Source organism: Microtus ochrogaster, chromosome 2, assembly GCF_000317375.1.
Source record: "Microtus ochrogaster isolate Prairie Vole_2 chromosome 2, MicOch1.0, whole genome shotgun sequence".
NCBI classification, from domain to species: domain Eukaryota; kingdom Metazoa; phylum Chordata; class Mammalia; order Rodentia; family Cricetidae; genus Microtus; species Microtus ochrogaster.
Genome location: NC_022010.1, coordinates 806195 through 829619, shown reverse-complemented (window position 1 = coordinate 829619; position 23425 = coordinate 806195). Strand labels below are relative to the sequence as shown.

At 49.1% G+C, this 23425-nt stretch overlaps 1 protein-coding gene across 2 annotated transcripts in view; it reads right to left on the bottom strand.

The window, feature by feature from the left end:
- The window catches only part of Ttc28 (tetratricopeptide repeat domain 28), a 511718-nt gene that overhangs the window by 19901 nt on the left and 468392 nt on the right, over window positions 1-23425 (bottom strand). For both annotated transcript variants that reach the window (XM_026783808.1, XM_013349096.2), the window contains 2 exons: window positions 10115-10255; window positions 1210-1354 (listed from right to left, as the gene is read on the bottom strand). In XM_026783808.1, the coding sequence (XP_026639609.1) occupies window positions 1210-1354; window positions 10115-10255 (286 nt within the window). The remainder of the gene's footprint in view (window positions 1-1209; window positions 1355-10114; window positions 10256-23425) is intronic.

The window sequence follows — 23425 nt, the reverse complement described above, 5'->3', positions numbered from 1 at the left end:
AGAGCCTTACCAGGGCAATGTGGAGTGTGTAAAGATAAGAAGGGACAGGGAAGAGCATGGTGGAAAGGGTCCCAGCCTTTCCAGAAATAATCGTATCCAGAAAGCTGCAGCTGGGAAAGGCTGATGGGATCTTGAGGGAGGAGTCTGGACACAGCCGTTTCCCTGGCCAGGTGACAGTTCCTGCCTGTAGCCCCAGTGCTTTTGAGTACGTTCCCTTTATCCCTGTGCTAACCAGACACGCCCTGCAAATGGTCCTCACTTCTTACAAAGAAAAGATATCAAGTGTTGTGGCCAGGGTCACTTGTGAGGAAAGGGCAGAGACCACAGGGCACCAGCAAGCACAACAGCCACCCCACAACTGGTAGGCCAGAGAGGGGCCCTGGGGATGGAGGAATCATACACAGGCTGTGGCCTCGGGATACACAGTGCCTCTGCAGATACTGGTACAAAGAGAGCTGCTGAGGGGTGCTCCTGCCTCCAGACAGACCCACTGCCTGTGGTGGCCCTGCCTGCAATAAGGCCCCTAAACTTTCAGATCCACCAAGCTCCCTGTTCCATCAAAGAACATTGTCTAAATTAAGAAGGGTATGCCAGCCGGGCTGTGGTGGCGCACGCCTTTAATCCCAGCACTCGGGAGGCAGAGGCAGGCAGATCTCTGTGAGTTCGAGGCCAGCCTGGTCTACAAGAGCTAGTGCCAGGATAGGCTCCAAAGCTACAGAGAAACCCTGTCTCTAAAAACTAAAAAAAAAAAAAAAGAAGGGTATGCCAAGCTCAGGGTGGCTTGTGCATGTACGCCAGAGAGCAAGGTGGTCTGTGTGGTGTCTTTAAAACTGGGCACTGACTGATTCTGCTGGAGATAGGGGAAGAGCAAGGGACTGGTTTAGGTCATCAGGATGAACATCTAGGATTAGGTCAGGTAGGAGATATTCACTTCCTAGTGCTGACATGCACACTGCTCTGAGTCTCATGGTCCCTAGACCAGACAAGGGACACATGAGGGCACTGAGGCTGAATGCATTCAGCCTGCATAGAGCAGAGCTAAGTGCAAACTCAGACCTGTCAACTTGATGCTCAGGACCTTGGCTATGAGCAGCCAGCCAAGAATGTGTGTCCATGTCCATTGAGTACTCTAGGGGGACATGCATGGGCACTGACCAGTAAATGATATATTCTGATATCAAGGAGCCTCATGCCCCAGGAGGCACTTACCCCTTCCATGGGCGCGATAAGCAGATCATACAGGGCACGGAGTGGTGGCTTGGCCAATGAGTTCTGCCTCCTAGGGAGAGAGGAAGTCCCATCCTTGCTGGGTGACACGGTGCCACTGAACAAGCTTGTCATGCTCTGGCAGCTCCTGGGGGGAAAGGACAAAGGCAGAAATCAGGCTCACCCTCCATCACTCTGGTTGCCTGCTGGGCTTCACAGCATGCCTGCCAACTCCACCTCATGCTTGTCCCCTGCAGGTTATTGTCATACAACCCTGAGTTCTTTACACAACAGCATCCATCTCTGTGCTGTCAGCTACATAATCCCAGAGTGCTGGTCCTGTATGGAGCAATTGTGCTGTCAAGCACAAGGACCAGGAGGGTCAGTACAGCTAACAAGGAAAATAACATTTGCATCAGTGAACTTGCAACCCACGGCAAGGATCCGTTGGCCCAACCCAGCCAGACCCTGCCTCTGCGTCCCAGGGGTGCCCTGAGAGCTGCTGATTAGAAAGTGCTTGTAGAGGGGGCATCTTGTGCAGCTACTTGGGGTTCACTAACACAGAGGCACCTTCAACCCCCAGAGCCCCAGGAGTCATACTCTCAAAGGATGGCAAGGACAGTTGCTGACTGATTCATTCAGAACGTGTGTTTAAGCACTGGCTGTCTGCCAGGCACAGTCACAGTCTCTGGGGCCCTAAAGAACACTAAACATGTAGGTAAATGGAGAGGAGGTCACACAGTCTGCTAGTCGACCTGGCTCGTGTGGCCTCAACATGGCTAACTGGTGGCTAGCACTTTCCGTGGGACTGCTGAGCTCTGTATTGTATGATAAGCTGTAGTGTATGCTGTAGGACGTGCACTGGCAGGGTGTAACATGAGGGGCTGCTCATTGGGGTTTCTATCCCACCCGGTACCCCACAGCCAGCAAGCCCCAAAGAAAATCACACAGAGAGTCAGCATTAATTATAAACTGATTGCCCATTAGCTCAGTCTTCTTATTAGCTCTTGTAGCTTATATTAACCCATTATTCTTATCTATGTTAGCCACATGGCTCAGTACCTTTCTCAGCCAGGCAGGTTACATCTTGCCTTTCCGTGGTCTGGGCTGGATGGGAGGAATGGGCTTCCTCCTTCCTAGAATTCTCCTGTTCTCATGGCCCAGCCTCTACTTCCTGTCTGGTTGGTCCGCCTATACTTCCTGCCTGGCCAATTTGCTTTTAATTTAAAACATGATTGACAGAATACAGACAATTCTCCCGTACCACTAAATTGTCACCCCAATGTGGTTGGCTAAATCCACTTAAAAACCTGAGAGGGTTTAAAAAGAAGAGAGAGAGAGAGAGAGAGAGAGAGAGAGAGAGAGAGAGAGAGAGAGTTAGTTTAACACAACTTTTTGCTGTTTGTTGGCAGCGTGCTGCAGAGAAATTTCCCTGATTCAGCAGCTATAGCAGGAAAAAAGCTGTGCGGTTTTAAAACGTGGCTTCCTGGGCCCTGCTGCCATGCGGTACATTTCTGGGCCTGGGTGTTTGTGTGCCTGCTCGGGATCAGGAAGAAAGTACTCTGAGGTCATGCCAAGGGCTCAGTGCTCCCCGCCTGCACCTGGGAGAGAGATGTTTCCAGGCTGCGCAGTGCTCTGCATGGCAGATTTGGCTGTAACTCAGAAAGAGTTTCTATGCTGCATGCTCAGTCTCAGAGTTAAAGTGCTGAGTGTGGCTCCTACCTGGTGGCCCCCAGACATAGTAGAAAATAGTGCATTCATCATTTTGAAATTGGAAAGAGGTGGAGCTAACATCCAGAACAGCCTGCCGCTCTGCAGCTCAGAGGCGCAACTGATTCAGAGGCACAAGCGGCTCCGCCATGTTGGACTGGGCGGGGCAAACCTGCAGTACCTGTTTTTGACCTAGGAATGTCAAAGCTTAGATTCTTAAGTGCTTAGCGATTTAAAAGCACAAAGCAAAAATATTTCTGGACAGTAAAAATGTTACAGGCAATGCAATAGGACAGATTCAGACATAAAAGACCTCTAAATGGGTCATAGTGTTAGACATATGTAGGCTTGGGAGAGAGAAGAAAAAGAATATAGAGACTAAAGTTAATGCATTAAAAAAAGAGTAAAGTCTTTAAAGAGAAAGAGTACAGATAGTTATAAATTAAAAGAAATAAAGAAAAATAAGCCACATAAAAATAGAAAATTCACAGAGAGTTTGGATTCTATATATTGTATTTTCTTTGAATTTTTTGACTGTAAAGGAGCTAAGTACAAAGAGACATTTCATTATATGGGCTGCCAAGCTAAAACAGAATGGATATCATAAGGGTATTATGACCTCAGAATTTGGGTCTAAAAATATGATGCTTATATATAAAAGGGTCTTCTTTTGTTTTCACAGAGGATGAGACCCTATGGATTGTTTCCATCCCAATATGGTATGATAGACCACACCCTCCTGAAAGGTTGCTGTAAACACCCTCAAAAAATTACTTCACTTAACTGCTGACTGAGAAGAACCTAGCACACAGGTTATACCATGAAAGACCTAATTAACAGCACCCCTATATAGCGGAAGAAGTTTGGAGAGAAATAGCTATGTCCATATTCCCAGATATTGTTTATAAATGTTCTTTTACATTTAAAGGGGAATATGATATATATATGAATAATTTGCATTGATATAAATTTTGCCTTATTGATAGAAATTTAAGGTCAATTTTGTTATATGTATATGTATTTCTGATCTTGATTAAGGTATTGTGATTGTGTAGTTCATTTAAAAGTTTAATGTATAATTAGGATAATCATTGATAATAGTCAAGCTTGTAGTCATGTTAGTTAGATTTTCTACATGTGCATAGATTTTTTTAGATATGCATTCTTCATATCTTTCAAAGACTACAGAATATGGCATTTAATGTTTTAATAACTTAGGGCTGTTCATAACAATGAGACATGTCTGCTCCTGGCAGCACCAATCTACTTCAAGAGGAAGATGGGCATCAAAGAGGCTCCTTATGGAGTTTGATAGCCATTTGGGCAAGAAACTGCTCTTGCCTGGACTGTTGCATAAACTGGACACAAAGAACCCACAGAGAGAGGACTGCTGAACTTGCCTAAAGGTGAGATGATCTTTCGGGGTTCCTGATTCATGAAAGAGTCTGCAAGATATTCTGCAGGACACAAAAGAAAGTTACTGAACTGTCTTTGAAATTTCCTGCTTCATGGAAAAGTGTGCTGGATACTATAGGCTGAAGATGGATGCCCCAATGGTACAAAAGAACTTTGGGTGACTGTCCGTCCAGGCAGTGAGATGTCTCTGTCATTTCTAGAGTTTGGAAGTTGCTTATTTATTGTTTAATTAGGTAATATTATATCCTTCTGGAGTCTTTGATGGAGTTGAAGAACAGATAGATGGTTATAGTTTTCCTTTGTTATGGTAAAAGATAAAATAGATCTAAATATTGTAATGGTAATTCTTGCTTGATAACTGTTTTGTTATATGTAATTTTACTATGTTAACGTTAAAACCTTCCATTTTGTTTAATCAGAAAAAGGGGAAATGATGTAGGAGGGTCTTCTGTCTATGTGTTACTTTCATTGGTCAAATAAAGAAACTGCCTTGGCCTTTTGACAGGCCAGCCCTTAGGTGGGTGGAGTAGACAGAACAGAATTCTGGGAGAAAGAAAGCAGAGTCAGGCAGACGCCATGAAGCTCCGGCCCAAGATGGATATAGGTTAGAAGCTTCCTGGTAAGCCACGACCCCATGGTGATACACAGATTACTCGATATGGGTTAAAGCAAATGTGAGAGTTAGCCAAGAAAGGGCCAGATATAACTGGCCAGGCAGTGTTCAAATGAATACAGTTTCCATGTAATTATTTTGGGGTATAAGCTAGCTAGTCAGGCACCACTCCTTCTACAGCAGGGACTGTGCCAGATGCTAGACAGTATTCTAGCAAGTATTCTGCCTGCTAGTTGTGACAGCTACTCAGTTGCTGCCTGAGAGCAAGCCAGAAGGCTTTCCTCTAGGACCAGTTATGTCTGCCTCCCTGGCTGTGGCTCGCCTGTGCCCTCCCCTCCCTCAGGTCTTTACTTCCCACTCCACCTATTTCCAGGGACACAGCAGCACTGCTCTGTGCTGCGGCTTTGCTGTCAGAGCCAGTGTTGTGCAGACGACCCTGGAGTGACAAGAGCAGATCTCTCCTGGAGGTGAGGTGTGCACATTGTCCTCTGAAGAGATGCTCCAGCAGAGTGGTTGTATGGCTCCCTTCTGGCTGTACAAGAAAGCCTGGCCCAGGGCTGGGGCAAGACATATACCTTTCCACTTCATACTGGCCCAGGAGCAGGCATGTCCCCAGGGTCCTGTCCCCTTCTCTCATCTTGGCAATTTCTATAGCGTGGGCAGCTGCCCTGGGTCTGTTTGCTCTTCCTTTGCAGGCGAGGCACAGAATTTCAGTGGCAGGGCAGGGGTCAAGCTTTGTATGCTGTGGCACCAGACTCGCACTGTCACGGAGATCCAGAAGGTGGCGCTGAATCACTGTCTTGTCATCCATTCTGGCCAGCTCCACTTGGGTAAATGACAGCTCAGCTCTAGGCAGAGGGTTTTCTCAGGCTGTAGTCTTTATTAGCCAGCTTCTCAGATGATGTCTATTAATCTACGGCTAGAGGATTGCACAGCACAGCAGTCTGCCTTGCGCAGGGAGGAGACAGAGCAGACTCAACCCAGGCTGTATTGTTCATATACACTGCTGTAGAATAATGGGGAAGGGGGACACAAGATGCTGGGTGTGACTGTCCCTGTGGGAAGGGAGTGGTCAATGATTGCCTAGGCTGGAACTGGGCTGTTAGCTCTAGGCCTCCTCCAGGCTGGGCTCACAGAAGGGGGTCCCCCTCAGCACGAGCTGCTTCCTCAGGCTTTCCCACCTTGGCTGGAGCTCCGCTTCCACTCCTCCCCTCTCCAGACTTTCTAGGATACCTCTGCAGTAGCCCACTCCCACCTGGCATACACCGCTGCCCCACAGAACCTACCACCTTCCGCAGAAACTGAGAATGGCAATGGACCTGTTTCTCCATCTGTTCTCTGTACTATGCCTGAAACTTGGTTGACTCTTCCTGCTGACGCCATTCAAGGGACAGGACAGGGGCCCATCAAGCTTGCTGGTGCTTGGGTATGGAGAGATTAGAGTACAGGCCTGTGCGGCAGCCATCACACCTACCCATCATGACAGCAACATGGTCAGCCCTTGCCAGGGCCTCTGCATCCCCACGCAAGCCCAAGGACCTCTCAGAGACCTGTTGGGCAGAGGTACTCCATGGGCCCAGAAGGCTCCTGTTTAGTCCCTGGAGGAGCCTAAGCAAAAAGAGGCAATGCCCTGAGGAAGGTGAGTAGGGTCTGGGAGACTTTGTATCTGACAGGCCAGATTTTGTGCTGGCTCTTCAGGGTCTAGCTGTGAGGCTCTGGGTTGTCTTTCTTGCAAGCCTGCTAGTTTGAGAATAAGCCAGAAGGGCGGTCCCCCAAGGTCAGTTGGAGAGGGTAGGACTGGCCTTCCACGTTAACAATGCCCTTCACAGCCATGGGAGGAGCCAGCAGAGATCAGGAAGCACTCCATGGTGCTCATGGATGTCTTCTCTTTGCTGGGGTGGTGGTGGGTGACTGAATGTTTGCTTTAATCCTGACCAATGAACCCTTCTATACCTTCTTCCTTGCTTGCTCATCTCTTCCCATCAGTGAGTCAGACCTGTTCAACAGTAGCAAGGTAACCAGTACCTTGTGATAGAGAAAGAAATCCTAGACCACACCCGGCTTTGGTGAGTATGTAGCCTGGAGGATGAGAGACCAAGGGGCAGACACTGACCACTACAGAAAGCATCCAGGATTTGAGAGGAAGAGAATACTCAGGTAGGGCAGCCTAGGGGCAAAAGCTGTGTGTGTGTGTGTGTGTGTGTGTGTGTGTGTGATGACCTTCATCACAGGAGAGCCTCATTTGGCCATGTCCCAGTGCCAGGCAGAGGCTTCTAGGGAAGGCAGTTAAGATAGGCCCAGGAATCGTGTGGGTCATGCAGAGGGGACAGACTATGGAGAGAGGGGGAGAGAGTAGGAAAGACGGCAGGTGACCCACTGACCATCCTGCAGGTGACCCACTGACCATCCTGCAGGTGACCCACTGACCATCCTGCAAGAGAGTAAAGAGCTTGAGTAAAGCTTAGGTGACCACCCACCTGCCTCAGGGTGGGCTGAGAGACGAACCCCATCTTGCCACCAATCAATTGGGAGACCCAGCCATCTAGCAAGGCCCCTTTCCAGGGTCACATCATAGCAGTTTCCTACGAACCATGGGGTGAAGGCATTCAGAGTGAGGACCAGTGGGGTGTGGATCTCAGCCTGCAGCTGGTTCTCAACCTTCCTAATGCGGCGACCCTTTAACATAGTTTCTCATGTTGTGGTGACCCCAACCATAAAATTATTTCATTGCTGCTTTATAACTAATTTTGCAACTGTCCCGAAGTGTGATGTAAGCACCTGTCACATGCCCTCCACAGAGCTCACGAAGCACTGGCGCAGCCCACCACGTGCAGAGCGTAAGAGCAGTGTAACAGCGAGACTTGGGAAGCTCTCCGGCTCTCACTCTCCTCCATGTCAGTCTAGTTATTGTCAGATTCCAGCCTGGGGGGTTGAAATGAGGCTAGGGCATCAGACAGGAAGCGTGAGGGCCTGCTGGGCTGGGCCTACTCCTCAGCCTGCTCTCATCTCCTAATCTGGGGATTAGCATGTTTTGAACAAGAACGTGAATTAAAAAGTAGTGAAGAACACTGCCTGTGAGAGATTTCACATTTAATACAAGCAGCACGGCTGGAATTTAGGTGGCCTGTGGTCTCCTGTTCTTCAGAATAAGCATGTCACTGTCTGATGGGTCTTTTTGCAAGTGGCTTCTGACAGCTGTTTCTTAATTTCCCACCTGCCTGGAGGGAAGCCAGGAACCTAGAGAAAGCCAATCTCTCCTGCCTTGCCCAGGCACACGTGGACTTGGGGGTGGGTGGGCGCCATCCCAGCACTGCCAGGACTGGTGGGGGTACTGAGTGGTCACTACTATGTCTACCTACGGGCCAGGTTCCTGAAGGGGCATGGGTTGGTCTCAGTCAGAAGAGGAAATGAAAGGTCGGCAAACTTCTGGGCTCCCCTTGAAGTGGGGTGTCTGATCCTGATTGGACCTTGTCAAGGGACCTAGTGCAGAGAGACAGATAACCAAGGTGCCAGTGCCTACTGCCTCCCACTGGGTCACCAGGGACACACCTCCTTTGGGGAGCACCATGCTGTCTGAATGAATCAGCAAGCACCACATAATATCGAGGCTCTGTCTCTGAGCCTCTCCGGCCATAAACCCTTTTTCCAAAATTGATGGCTGTGGACACATCCCAGCCCCTGGGCGCAGCAGCTCCTGAATATAAGAGTGCTGGGGCCGATGTTCCCCCTTGGTGGTTCTCACATGAGGGTGCATGGTGCTGGGAGAAAAAGCACAGGGCTGCACGCGACTGTGGCTAGCACCCGATGCAGGTGTACTGCACAAGTACAAGTCATTTCCAATCCTTTCAAAGTCATCTCCACATTTTCAGAAGCCTCTCAGCCTCACTCTTGCGTGGTAAGAAAGCCACTATCTCTGCAACACTGTCCATGTGTCTAAAAGCCAGCTACGTCAAACTAGGTCCTTAATTGCCACACTGAAGGGAGCTAGAGTCTATCCCTATGTTAGGACTGGGGAAGCTGACTTCTCAGTGTAACACCACTTCACCCCAGTGAGGCCTGAGTCAAGTTGTGGGCTCTTTGTACTAAATCACAAGCCTAGAGTAATCCCATTCCTCCGTGCATGCCAGAGGGCTAGGAGGGCCTTGCATGTAAGGGCAGAAAGAGGCAGTACCAGCTTCACCCTCCAGACTTTGGCTTTTTCCCCAAGGTTTCTGGGCCCTGGGAAGGCAAACATACTTTTGTCTCCATGATAACACAATGACAGGAAACCAGGCTGCAGCAAACAAGGTAACAGTGGCCACACAGTAGGGCTGCCAAGCGGGGCCACCAGTCCAGTGCCCCTGTAGACCTGAGGCAGCCTGAAGTCCTTGAAGACAGGAACTATAAATTATGATACCACCTCAACCACTTCCACTACTACCACCATCAACACTACCACCAACACCACTATCAGTATATTCACCGCCAGTACAATTACCACCATCACCACCACCACCATGATCACTAGCACCCCCCCCACCAGATCAACACTACTGCTACTATCACTAGTACCACCATCACTAATACCATTACCACCATCAAAACCACTACCACAACCACTGCTACCACCACAAGCACTAAAACACTACCAGAACTACCACCAAAACTATCAACACCAACACAAGCACTACCACCATCACAACCATTACAGCAACCACCACCACCACCACCAGTCCTGCCACCACAAACACCACTATAAAATACAGCTAACCTAAGCACACAGGTGTGGCAGTTTCACCATGACCCACCCATTTGTGAAGTGATGGGGAACTGGGGCCAAGAAGGCTTGATGTGGACAAGATCATTCTGGGCCGCCGCTCACTCCTACTCCACTGGCTTCTGGGCTCTTTTCAGCCTCCTGAGTTGCAGGCCTGTGAGAAGCTGGCAGAGAGGTGAGAGCCGCTTATCTTCCTGAGGCTGGAGAGGCAGCTCAGAGCTGGCATGACAGCAGAACATCCCTAGGCTCCATCATATCTAAAAAGGATGGCGGAAAGCCTGCCCACCTCTGTTTGAACTATTAGTGCCAAGACGAAGAACAGGCTTGCCTCTACAGCTACCTGACACCACCAGAGCTCTATGCCCTGCGATGGGGTGTAGGGAGCATCCCATGTTGCGTGGCCGTGGCCATACCTGTGCAGGAGGTTATTGTGTCGTACCATCCTTAGGAAGCCCGTGGGGTCGGTCACCGAGTTAAGCTGCTTGTTCATCTCCTCCAGCTGCTGCTCCATGATGTCTCCAGCTTCGCTTTCTGTCTCACTGCTGGCACAGGCCCTGTGGGAAAACATCAGAGAGCCCTCAGGAAAAGGACACACGATGTGGAGTTGGCCTCCAGCACCAAGGGCCCCCTACTGCCTTCCACACTGACTCGCTGGTGCCTGCTGCCTCACACAGCTGTGAGCTGGACAGACGGAGCCATGTGTGAACAGCGTGTGCCCCGGCATTTAGCGTACACCTGGAGGAGCAGGCACCCCCAGCACAGGCTGTATTCTAGTCCATTCTAGAAACGTTTGCTAATCACCTACACTACACTAGGCATGATGTTAGGCCCAGAGCACAGCCTCCTCATTTCCAGATGAGGAGACAGGCTCATGAGTGGTTTTGATGGATGGTACAGGCTCCTTGAGCCCCTCCCCTCCCCAAGGTGGGGAATGAGGGTGTTGAGAAGTTTTGAATTCATATGTCTCCCCCATGCAGATTTTAATGGACACCTCATGACACATTCTAAATAAACAGAAATGTTCATCAGAACCCTTGTTTGTGGATAAAATGACTAGAGGCTTGTTTAGTGTGCACGCTGCACACTCTACAGAGAGATAAAGATGGCCACGACGGTGCCCACACATCACCACACCCCTCCTCCTCCACCTGTGGTCTCTTGGACAAAGGTTCATTTCCACAACAGGCCCAAGTCACATTCACATCTGGAAGTATCCAGAGTGAGACCTCGGGGCTCATGCGGTGAGGGTTCAGTCTCCAGAGGGACCGCTTACTTCTTCCTAGCCAGTCCTTATGCTGTGATCCCTGTATGACTTTACACAGCTTCTAAAGCTCAAACTATCCATCTTCAAGTGACAGAGTAGTCTTCTATTTCTTATCCCAGCAAACTGAAAAAGCAGACTAAATCCTGCTATTATCCAGGACTTGATGTGGGAATGATTTCTTATTAATAAAGAAACTGCCTAGGCCCATTTCATAGGCCAACCCTTAGGTAGGTGGAGAAACCAGAACAGGATGCTGGGAGAAAGAAGCTGAGTCAGTGAGTCGCCATGGTTCTCCCATGCCAGACAGACACAGGTTAAGATCATTCCTGGTAAGCCGGCTTGTGGACTACATAGAATAATAGAAATGGGTTAGATCAATATGTAAGAGCTAGCCAATAAGAGGCTGAAACTAATGGGTCAGGCAGTGATTAAAAGAATACAGTTTCCATGTAATTATTTCGGGTAAAGCTAGCCGTGGGGGCGGCTGGGTGCTGGGGACTCAGCTCCGCCGCTCTTATTTCAACAAGGACTGACTGAGGTTAAGAACAGTAAGTGATACTTAGTATACTCATTCATTGGCCATTAGGCAACTGGGCCAGTCGTGAACCAGACGTGCTGGGGCATGCCTATAATCTCAGTGCTTGCGATGTCAAAGCAGGAAAATCATGAGTTCTAGGCCTCCTTCGACCTGCTAAGACCCTAATCTGGCAGGTGGATCTTTGAGTTTGAGGCCAGCCTGTTCTACAGAGCAGGTTCCGGGATAGACAGGGCTATATAGAGAAACTATGTCTCAAAAAACAAACAAACAAAAAAGATCCTATATTAACAGAATTCTTTTTCCTGTTCTGCAACTGTTGTATATCAGATCCTTAACTGGGGTTGCTCTGACTAAATACAACCACTGCCCTGGAGAAGCTTAGAGAAGGGGCTGGATGGTCATGATCCTCTGTATATGGATTGTAAATTATAACCATGAACACCGTAGGAACAGCTAGGGTGGGAGTGAGAAGGGAGTGTGCCAGCAAGCATGCAGTATCTGCACAGCATGCAAGCATGCAGTATCTGCACAGCATGCAAGCATGCAGTATCTGCACAGCATGCAAGCATGCAGTATCTGCACAGGTGCTCTGCAGAAGGCCTTTGGCACTGACTAGGCCTGGTTTTGGTCAGTCTTCTGATGGCCATAACGAAAGCAGCAGGACCATCAAGAAGAGCTGGTGTTGCAGGCACAACTAGTTACAGCTTATTAGGGAAGATATCAAGGCCTCAGGATGAGGGAAACCAGGATCTGGCAGGAGCAGTGGAAAGGAGACACCCGGGTCAACTATGTCGTGGGCACCATGGCCAGCCTCTCTCCCCTGTACCCTGCAGTTATTACTCTCTGGTCTGTCTAACAAGCTCTGGCCCTACGCACTAATTTCCTTGAGTACCACACTTTTTTTTCCCTTTGTGAGTCTCATTGCCTAAGAATTCTAGCTTGAATTTCTTGCCCTGGCATTCTTTACTCATGAGCTCCCAAGGGATGGTGAGGGCCCTGTTCTTGCTGCCTATCGTGGGGCTAGCAGAGGTTTAGCTTACCTAGCTATGAAGGACAGAGGGCAAAGGTCACAGCATAAACTGGTACCCTGGTAAGAACTAGAAGGGTGGGAGAGAGCAATCCAGAGTCAATAGCAGCCTCCCCAAGGTGCCCAGATAGCCAGTCTGTACCTGCTCCAGCTGTGCCAGAGCCTAGACTGATACTGTCAAAGATAAGCCACCCTGGCCAGAGCTGGGCTCCAAACGTTCATTGTGGCAACCCTCAAAGAGACAGGCACGAATCACTGCTGTGGAGCTGCTAGGGCTCATCCCGCTCTAGGGGCAGACGGGTTGGCAGAGGCTCCAGAAAGGATTTCCACTTGCAAACATGGCCTCCTGGTCCCTGGAAGCATCTGTCCATCAGTTGGGCAGGGGTTCTACACAGGCATGCCATTGTTTATGTCAGAGCATTTCTCCTTAGCTCATTCTAATTCCTGCCTCAAAGCTTCTCTTGTGCCAGTGAGCAGTCACTTGCAGCAAACTGACTTACCGTCCTAAGCTGGAAAGGACATCAAGAAGCCGGCCTTCAGTCCTTGTATGCAGGCGGAAAGGCAGGCTCCGACATGTTGAGCCCCATGATCACACTATAGTTTTTTCAAGAAAAAGCTCTTCTCACTGAATGGCCACTGCTCATGTTCAGTGCCTCTGACACCACTGCCTGCCCTCAGGGCCAAGTACTTTCACTTTTCCTGGGATTCTCCTAGTCCTGCCAACAGCTGAGAAACCATGTCCTCAGAAGAGTGCAAGAAACAGAAAAAGCTGAGTATCTGGAGAGCTCTCCTGGGCAGCAGGCCAGCCCTTCTGCTCTTTATGGTTAATATGGGGAGAGTCTGGCCTTCCTTCTGAGAGTCTCAGTGAACATCATGCTGGAGAAAGCAAGCAGTGGCGGTTGACACCTGGTCATAAACATGTTCCTTTTAACATCTGTGTTCAAGGAAATCTGAATGCGGCTTCCTGAGGCTGACTCCAGACTGTGTGTAAGCACAGCGCCACAGAAGGTGGCCACCGTCCTGCTCTGAAGCTGAGAACTATAACTGACAAAGGGAGCAGCTGAGTGATGGATGACCCTGCCCATGGAACCCCGCTTTCCTCTGACATTGCCAAGTCGAGCTGCAGTTCACTGAGTCCTGCCCCTTAACATTGCTAGAAAATACCTTTCTATTTAAGCATTGGAGAAAACTGGTGTGGGGTAAGGAAGTGTCCCCAGAACCTTGTGTGGCTTTGGTGCCCAAAGCTGGTAATACCATAACCAGTAGTTATGATACTGTTGAGACCAGAAAACTCAAGAGAGAAAGTACATGCATGTACACAGAAGATGTGGGGACTCCCCAGATACAGGCTGCTCTCCTCAGCAAATATCACATCCAGACCTTACAGTCATACATGACTCTGATGTCGAATCTTCTGGTCCAAACCCTCTTTGTTCACAGTCTAGCCCTCAGAAATCCAGTTGCTAGACATGCCCTCTCCCCAGATCTCCTGGGAAAGGCTTCTGCTTCACGTACTCCTGAAGTGGCTGCTCTCTGAACCCTCTCAAGGCCAAAACCCTTCGTGTCACCTCTAGAATCTGGTTGTGTGAAGGGAAATGACTGCATCTCTCTCCTTCCCTCCACAACCTCTCCCCACACCCTCTCATGCACACGCACACACACGCACACACATGCACGCACACACATGCACGCATGCACGCACGCGCGCACGCACATGATCAATACATTCTGACTTGTGTTTAAACTGATAAAAGAATAAAACTTATCTTTCAAAATGCTTTTTAAAGCTTTTTACTAATTACATGACTTTTTAAAAACTATTTTTATTGAGCTATATATTTTCTCTGTTACAGAAAAGTCCCTTGAACCCTGGAGCTCTGCAAGCCTCTCTTGGCCGGGAATGGCCAAGCTTGTACTGATCACGGTGTTGCCCAGCTTCTCGGCTTTTGGGAAAACAGTGGTCATGACCAGCTGGCAGAAACATAGAAAGCTGTAATTGGGCTGAAGCCTCATTTCTTGGTGTCTTATTTTTTAGTCTTTGCTGGGAGCATGTGGGCAATAGCATTCTCCCTGACACATAGCTTTTGTGTCCTCTGAATTGATGTTTGATGTGGATAGAGCCCAATGTAGTCCCTGTGAATGCACCTGGAATGGAAAGACCTAAAGTCTGGGAGGAGGGAACTCCACCCTTCCAGATGCTTCCCTGGGACATAAGGCCAGCAGGTGAACCAGGTTAACCATAGTCAGTGTGGGCACAGCATCTGGCAGGTGGGAAGTACCCTGAAGGGACATTTTTCTTTCCCACTCTGTTGTCCTGGTGAGGACCGTAAAGGAATCAGAAGCATGTGCACGTCTGCGCACATCTGCTGCTCCACTCAGAGACTGTTGTGTCATACAGGCGCGTACGTTAGAGTCTGCAACAGAAGGCATACTACGAACATAATAGTTGTCCCTGTGTTGTCACTGTGAGTCCCTCCTGGAGTTTTTATCTCTTCCAGTTGTACATGCATCCCTTGGTGAAAATGCTGATAGTCAGATAAACAGTAAAATCATCTAATCTCCTGCACTTCTGTCTTCTGGTTCCTATGGTGATCACCTAAGACTGACTGCAGAGGTGGGCAAGGGAAGACACCAAGGACCCTCCCCCACTTCCACAGAGTAAACAAGCACTGATATCCTGGGTGAGTCACAGCCCACACAAGAGGGATGTGTGTGTGCACAAAGCATTTACGCAGAATATGGGATGCCAACACTCCCTACAGGTGAATACAGGAAAAGGCTCTGAGTACTGTCCTGGACTTCTGGTCCCTGTTAGGTGAGTCAGAGAGTGGCCAGAGCAGAGGGAGTAAAGACACAGAGAGACTACTTTGATGAGTGCTACCACAGCCTGCCAGTGCCCCACCCTCTGGGAGGTGGGTGGGGTACCTTGGAGCTTGACCCTACAGGAGTCTCCCAGTCCACTCACCTCTGCTCACTAGAGGCCAGGCCAATGAGGGACCCGACCCAGCTGTGTGATGGCACGTGCAGTGTAGGCATGTGTTGTGCTCAGGACCAAAGCAGCAGTGAAGTCACGTGATGCAATACAGGCGAGTGAGCTCTGGCAGAGCTCAGATGCGCAAGGTTTTTGATTTTGAATTAATTTCTGTTGCTGCTCACTGAGAAACCCTTTCCTGTTGCCAGTCTCTCTCTCATCCCCCACTGAGCAGGCACTTCAGTCACGTGACCCCCCTCCTTACTATAGTGTCAACATAGTTTTCAGATATCACTTCCACTGTCACCTGGAGAAGCCTGTTCTGCTAAGACATCAACTCTCCATGTCATGGACACATCTGCTCTAGGGCACGGCTCGTCAGCTCTGGTCCTGCTCATGAGTGAGCCGGGGAAAGGCTAGGTGTGGCGACAGGGGCTCTGGGTCACTCAGCTCTGGAGGCCGGGTAGCTACATAGACTTGTAAGGGTCTCTCCTAAATGTCACTACCTGTGCGTGGGACACACACACTGCCCAGTACTGTGTGATCAACACAACCATGAAAACTCAACCACGTAGGGAGCCTTCACACCCCAGGAGAACCACTTTAGTCTACTGGTTTCACAGCAATTCCAGGATCCCTTCCTTCCAGCTCCTCAGTGGAACCTGGAAGGTGCTTGCTGTGAGGTGGCTCCCTGGAAAGTGACCCGTCACTTGTTTTTACAGGTTTGGCTTGGGGTCAGGTTTCTGGAATGCTGTGCATGCCTCAAGTCCACGGCACTGGCTTTTCCTTTCTCTGCTTTGTTTGGAAATTGTAAGGGTTTGGGATGGCTCCACATCACATCACAGTGGAAGGAAAGGTGGGTGTGCATATGTGTGCATCAGGACCATCAGGTACCCCTCCAGGTTAGCAGCTCTGGGCCTCATAGCCCATAAGCTCCAATTCCCAGTTCAAAGGAATTGTGGGTAGTTAGTAACAGCTGAGTTTGGCTGCTGGTCGTCAAGGCCTCCTTGCCTGCTGTTGTTAAGCCTGTGGCAAAAGCCAAGAGAACACCTTACCCCCCTTACCATGGGTAGCCTGTTCATGGCACAGCAGCCAAAGAATGGTAAGCTTCTAGACCCAGCCTTCCTAAGGCACCCTCTACCATCAGAGGCACAGATGCTGACCTGAGATCACTCAGGCTAGAAGCTCCAAGCTCACCAGACACCTGCCCCATGGCCCCTCAGCTCTCAGCAGGACCAGGTCCCTCACTATTCCCTGTGTACGGATTCATCTTCATTTGATTTTGTCCTTCTGCAAAGTACAGAAGAGTCACTGTAACTATAATGGTCTTCTGAGTTCCCACAAGGCCCAGCACCCTCATTCACAAAGCGTCAAGCAGGCATTGGAAGGAGCAGATACACAATGGTCTTCTGAGTTCCCACGAGGCCCAGCACCCTCATTCACGAAGTGTCAAGCAGGCATTGGAAGGAGCAGATATGCAGGTTGCTTCTATGTGTTACTTAGGGGCTTTACACCTGGGTGGGGTGCTGGAGTCTGCTCCAGGCCTTCTGTTCTATAACTGCCCCGAAGAAAGTCACAGTAAAAAGCCGAATGGCTCCTGATGAGTGAGAAGGATGCTTGGGTAAGCAGGGAGGCACAGCCAAGTGCATACTGTGAACTTATAAAAGGAGCGCCACAGCTCAGCACAGCAGCACACGGGGCAGGGCGCTTGGAGTTGCTCTAGACAGCACCCTGTATGTCCCTGTCAAATACTGCTGTAACAACTAGACAGCTGCAACTGAGCGGCATATGGCAGCTTTGTTTAGAATTCTCTAAATCTCAGAAAACAGCTCACCTTTAAATTTCTGTACAAGGTCATGTGACCAGACCACGTCTACTTGGTCTGAAAATGAGACTGTTAGGTATAGAAGATACAGTCTCTATGGAAGCCGTGTGACCTTCAGAGTCATTGGCCATTCCTAGATCTTCCTTGGAATTGTTAGTAGGATATCCACACTGGGAAAGAAAGGTCTGGGGACATGTGGTCCATACTCCTCCTTGGGAGGGATCTGGAAAAGTTGCTGCACCCTTCTGTCTCTGCTGAGCTTTGGGTAGCTTTGGGTAGGGGCAGTTTCCTGAAGGCAGTGCAGAGTTTGCTTGGGGCTGGCAGGGAGGGGTGCTCGCCTCTCTCCCTCTAATAGGCTTCTGAAAGGACCTGCTTCCCCTCCCTCCTCCAGATGCTGGGCAGGCAGTGCTGCCCAAAGGCTTCTGGCTGGTACCCTTCTTGTCTTTTTCTGCCACATTAGCCCAGTAGGGGGTTTAATAGCCCAAGATTTTGAGAAGCTGTTGTCAAGTCATGAAAGCCCCCAAATGTAGCTTAAATGGTTATTAGCTGGCAGGAAACATCCTCTGCATTCTAATACTGCCATTTAAATAACAATAATAAAGAAAATAATAACAATAAGTGTAAGCGCCTTGCCTACACAGCTATGATTATACCTACCACCCACAGTCCACAGGGCCCTGTGGATTTAGGATTTACTTAGGGCCTGGGGCAAGGTAAGGGCATGGCTTTTGGGTTGGTGGACATGCCTGATTCTATTGCCAGCCAGCAGATGTCGCCCAATCATCTATCAGGTGTGCTGGGAGCTTAAACAATACACACACACACACACACACACACACACACACACACACACCAACAATAATCCACTTACAGACAAAAGAGCCAAGGGGTTCCTTGCTCTATTAAGAGCCACAAAACATACATATTTGCAGAATGAAAAGGTGCAGAATTAGTTGGGAAAGAGATAGAGTTTGTATTCCTTAGCTCCCTTGGGGGTTTTATAATTAATAAGTATTTGTGAAGCCTTTGATGAGTTGATATACCATAGATGTGCTAAACAAAGCAAGCTTCGGCAGGCATTAAGACACTCACAGGGCTCCTGCATCGAACTTGGAAGAAGAAAGGAGTAGGGCCAGGGCCATTGCTACTGTGGGCTGGGCCCCTCCCCTAAATTATTGCCTTCCTCACAGGGACCAGGAAGGCAAATCTTTCCATTATATCCCAGGGAGTGGAAGAGCCCTGGTTAAACTGGCATCATTTCCCACCCTTCTCAATGGCCACACTGTTTTCTGCCCTATTGTAGAGCCAACAATAATACAGTTGTACAGCAAATATATATTTATTTACCTTATGCCAGGGACTCCCTAAAGAAAGGGCTCTCCCACAAACAAGACCACTGTCCTCAGGGTAATTAGTGAAGTACGGATTGAGTGTACTCAATACAAGAAAACGATGACTTGGCTTTGAGTGTCTAAAATAACAGAGTAGTTTTTACCTTCTTCTGTCTATTGGATACTTTGTTAATGTCCACAAATGCCTACACTAGTAAATGCTGCCTGCAGCCTGCAACAGCTGCCCTGTGGCTTTATTCATCTTTCTGGAGAGAAGCAGAATTGGAACATCTTCCCCAATACAACAGGTTTCTATGGTTACACAAGACATAAATATATTATATGTCCTGTGTCACGTGAAAGGCCCAGCCAGGCACTGTGTTCAGAAGACCCCCAAGGGGACAGCACTCATGTGGATGGCTTTCTGCAGCCAGCTAAATATTTGTTTCTGGGTTTACAGCAGAAGAGGCAAGGGACCTGCTTGAGAGGCTGTCTGCAGTGCTCACTGATGCATCCGAATGACAGCCATACTGCAAAGCCAGCTTCTGCTTTGTGGGGCTTGAAAAGTGGTCTCTGGTGAGTCCCAAGGGGCAGAGGCCATGCGTGCTGTCTCTACTAGAAACACGGTGGCCTGGATTCTCTTGTTGGTTCTAGCTCTGTGAATTCCTTTGGATCCAAATTATTCTACCAGGGCTCTGCATTTTTTTTGGGGAGGGGGGTTGTTGTTTTCATGCTTAAAGAAGCATAAGTGAATAGTGGCTGTTACAAAACCAAATAAAAAAAGTAGTTTCCATTTGGGATGGTTCAGGGTTGGGGACTTTGCATACTTACTATTGCACTGAGAGAGACAAACCTCCACTGGGGGCAGAATGTTGGAAAATTAATCCAAGGAGCAAGGGCATGAACAGCTTGGATTTCTGCAGTTATTTTTGTTGCACGAATCGCAAAGCAATGCTAGAGGAACGACTGCAGCACCTCCTCACCCCTGGGCCATGGATTCCCACCACCAATACTTCTGGGCCCATGGGTGCTGGGCAATGGCTAGTCATAGGGCAATTGAGATCTTACCTCTCACTACTGAGAACTCAAGAACAATGGCAATGGGTTTTTGATCCTACTGCACGTATTGGCTTTGGGGGAGCCTAGACAGCTTGGATGCTCACCTTACTAGACCTGGATAGAGGTGGGTGGTCCTTGGACTTCCCACAGGTCAGGGAACCCTGATTGCTCTTCGAGCTGATGAGGGAGGGGGATTTGATTGGGGGAGGGGGAGGGAAATGGGAGGCGGTGGCGGGGAGGAGGCAGAAATCTTAAATAAATAAATAAATAAATAAATAAATAAATAAATAAATCTTACCTCTCTTTGCTCCCCCACCCCCAAGATGGACTCTTTATAACTCAGGCTGGCATCAAACTCCTGATCCTCCCGCGTCTGCCTCTCAAAGCCCTGCCGCATCATCTCCCTTTCAATGATTAGAGAGAAGAAAGGATAGGTCAACAATGCCTGGGAAAGGAAGGAGCACAATGCTCTGGAAAGATGTGTTTGCTCTGAGCAGCTGCACACTGGGGTTCCTCAGCACAGGGTCTAGCCTGCTGCAGGATGCACTTGCTTTCAGGTTTGAGGCACTCAATAACGATCCCTCTTTTAAGTGTGAATGCACGCTGATGTGCAGTTGTCAGAGGCTGGCTGGAGCACTTTTCTGATACGGGTGAACTAAGGAACGGAGCTGGGAGAGATTGCTTACTGAGATGAGGCCTTTCAGTGAGCCTGCACTGACTTGAAGACATGCAAATATCAGGCTGAGGTTGTGCCAAAGGTTCCCCCGGGTCTGAGGCCATCTCAACTGGCTGCTATGTACGCCACACACAAGATGCAAAGCCAGCGTTTCTGGGCTGCAGCGGAGAGCGCCAAGTGTGGCATTTGGATTTGATTTTCGCATTTGAGTCACAGCCCAGATGAAAAAACAGAGGGGTGAGGATGAGATCAAGGTGAAGGATGGACTGGGAATGGCTCTCATCCTACCGTTTTGCCCCTTTCCACCATGTGCTAACCCTGACGTGCAGCCAGCATCTTGGTGGACTCCCCGCCAGCACCGCCACCCCAGTCACTAGTTATGTCATCCTACACCACTGGATTGTTCTGCCCTCTCTTCAGACAACCCACATGTCCCCCACCAATAACAGTTCTTTGGGTTCCTCCTCCATACAGAGAGATTCCCTTGCTAATCCCAAGCAGTTTTGAAAATTCAGTCCTCCTATTGAATGGCCAACATTTCAGGGTTTAATCACATAAAATCTCAGATCCCTTCCAGCTCTCAAATGGAGTCCATAGTGTAAAGAAAATAGCTGAAAGAGAGTTTCCCTGTCTTTGAATCCAGTGTGCTTCTGTGGCCTCATCTGAGGCAGAGCCCCGCCAGGCTCCTGCTGGTGCACGTTTGTGGAGATGAGCACACTGCTGAGCAGAACCAAAGCAGGAGGTGGAGTGAGGATTCAGCCACGGGCTTCACAGGCTCACTGAATGAAAAGACAGGAAGAGCTGGTGATGCCCACCCATTGGCAGACACAAAACAATCCCACAGCTCTGCTCCTGGGGACAGTGGGAGGCAGCAAGGAAGGCTTCTCAGTAGAGTGCTTACGAGAGACAAGGTGGACTGATCTGAAACAAGAACACTGTAAGGAAAGACACAGGCATAGACAGGGCCCCCTGCTGGAGGTCCCTGGAAGGACAACAGAAGAGGCACATGCTGAGGATCCCAAGGATCAGGGGAGTGGACGGGGAGGAAAGCCAACCTCTGATTAGCACAGCCTGTAGGTAAGGACTGACCTTATGATTCCTGACCACATTATGAGGTGAGGATGATTGTCCTCACTGGTGAAGGAGAACAGGGGATTGATGGGCAACTTGCAACTTGTTCTATGCCACACAGGTAGAAACTAGTGGTTCTAAGATGTGCTTTAGGTTTCGTACTTTTTCCATAGCCCACTTCCCTCTCACTGCCATCAGTCTGCATGAATCCTGCAGGAGCCCCGCAGGAGTCTGTAGGAGGAGGACCATCTGTCAGACTATTTACTTGGCATGTGTCTGTCTCACCAGGTACTACTGGACATTACTTTTGCCTCCTGGTAGTTATTCCCAGTGTACAGTTTAATGATATACAGTAAATTACAGTAAAGTGCTTTCAAATACTTCACAAGGCATATTATTACCTGGAAAATAATACTTTTAATATAAAATATCGATATGCTTTTAATATAAAATATGTATACATACACAAAATGAGCTTCACAAATCTTAATATAAATATTGACTTGGACATGGACCGTGTAAAGATATGGAAAGTAAAATATATATATATGTAAAGTTCCTTCATGACTGTAATGATTGTTCCATCTCTTTAAGAGACAAGCCATACCCACTCCCTCCCCCATCCACTGAGGCAGGCTGATCTTCAGCTTCCGGCCTGAGCTCTCTCTCTTTTCTGTCTTCCTTTCGAAGAGGCAGCTTCTGCCTCTCTCCCCACTTCTCCCCTTCCCCCGCTTCTGTCTCTCTCTTCTCTCCCCACCCTCTCTGCTCTTCTCTCCTTCTCTCTCCATAACCCCCTGAATAAATAAACAACCTCACTCTGCATGGTGTGCCTATCCGTCTCTCTCACCCACCTCCGGGGACCAGCCGGCTGCCACATGGCTGGGGACCAGCCACGTTTGTTTGGGGACCTGCCGTGTGGTCTCCACCCCGTAGCAAGCTGCTGGGGACTCACAGCAAATCCATTTCACTGGTGCCATGTCCATAACCCCCTGAATAAATATCCAACTTCACTCTGCATGTTGGGCCTATCCGTCTCTCTCGCCCACTGTGGTCACATGGAGACCTGGAGACCTGCCGCATAGTCTAGTGCACCATCCCTGCTTGGGACTGGCTGCTTTCGGACCCACAGCAAGCTGTTGGGGACTCGCAGCCTGCTTGGGGCTGGCAAACCCATTACAATGACCCCCCCATTGTTTTCAGCCTCCACATTGGAGGCAGCCTTTGCCCTACCTTTTCCCTAGAGCTGCTCAAGAAGTGATGGAATGTCCCTCTCTTTGCTGTGAATATGTTTTATTGCCATTGGCTAATAAAAAAAAAAGCCGTTTTTGGCCAATGGAATGGCAGAATAAAGCCAGGCAGAAAATCCGAACAGAAATTTAGAGAGAGACTAGCTGGGAGTTGAGGAGATGCCATGTAGTTGCCAAAGGAGACAGATACCCTGGAAACTTATGGGTAAACCACTAGCCTTGTGGTAAAATACAAAATAATTGGAATAGGTTAATTTAAGACGTAAGAGTTAAGAAGCCTTATCTAATAGGCCAAACAGTGTTTTAATTAATATAGTTTCTGTGTGATCATTTCGGGTCTGGGTATCTGTCTACACAGAAGGTACACGATCAGAGTTGATAGCGTCTGCCCTTCCCTCACCACAGGCTCTCTGGGCTTCCTGTGTGATGTTGGTATTTAGTTCATATGCTTTACTGCAGAGGGCCACAACATGCAGAGCAGCCGGGTTACTGGCTCACAGCAGCACGAGGCATGAAACTATGGTTCTTGTAGAAGTCCCCGTCATCCCATGCTTTCCTTTCTCCCAGGCACATGGCTCACTGTGAAATGACGTGACCACAGTGAGGGTCATGGTGGAATTCCATGCCCACGGTGAGGGCCACGGTGGAATCCCATGCCCACGGTGAGGGCCACGGTGGAATCCCATGCCCACGGTGAGGGCCACGGTGGAATCCC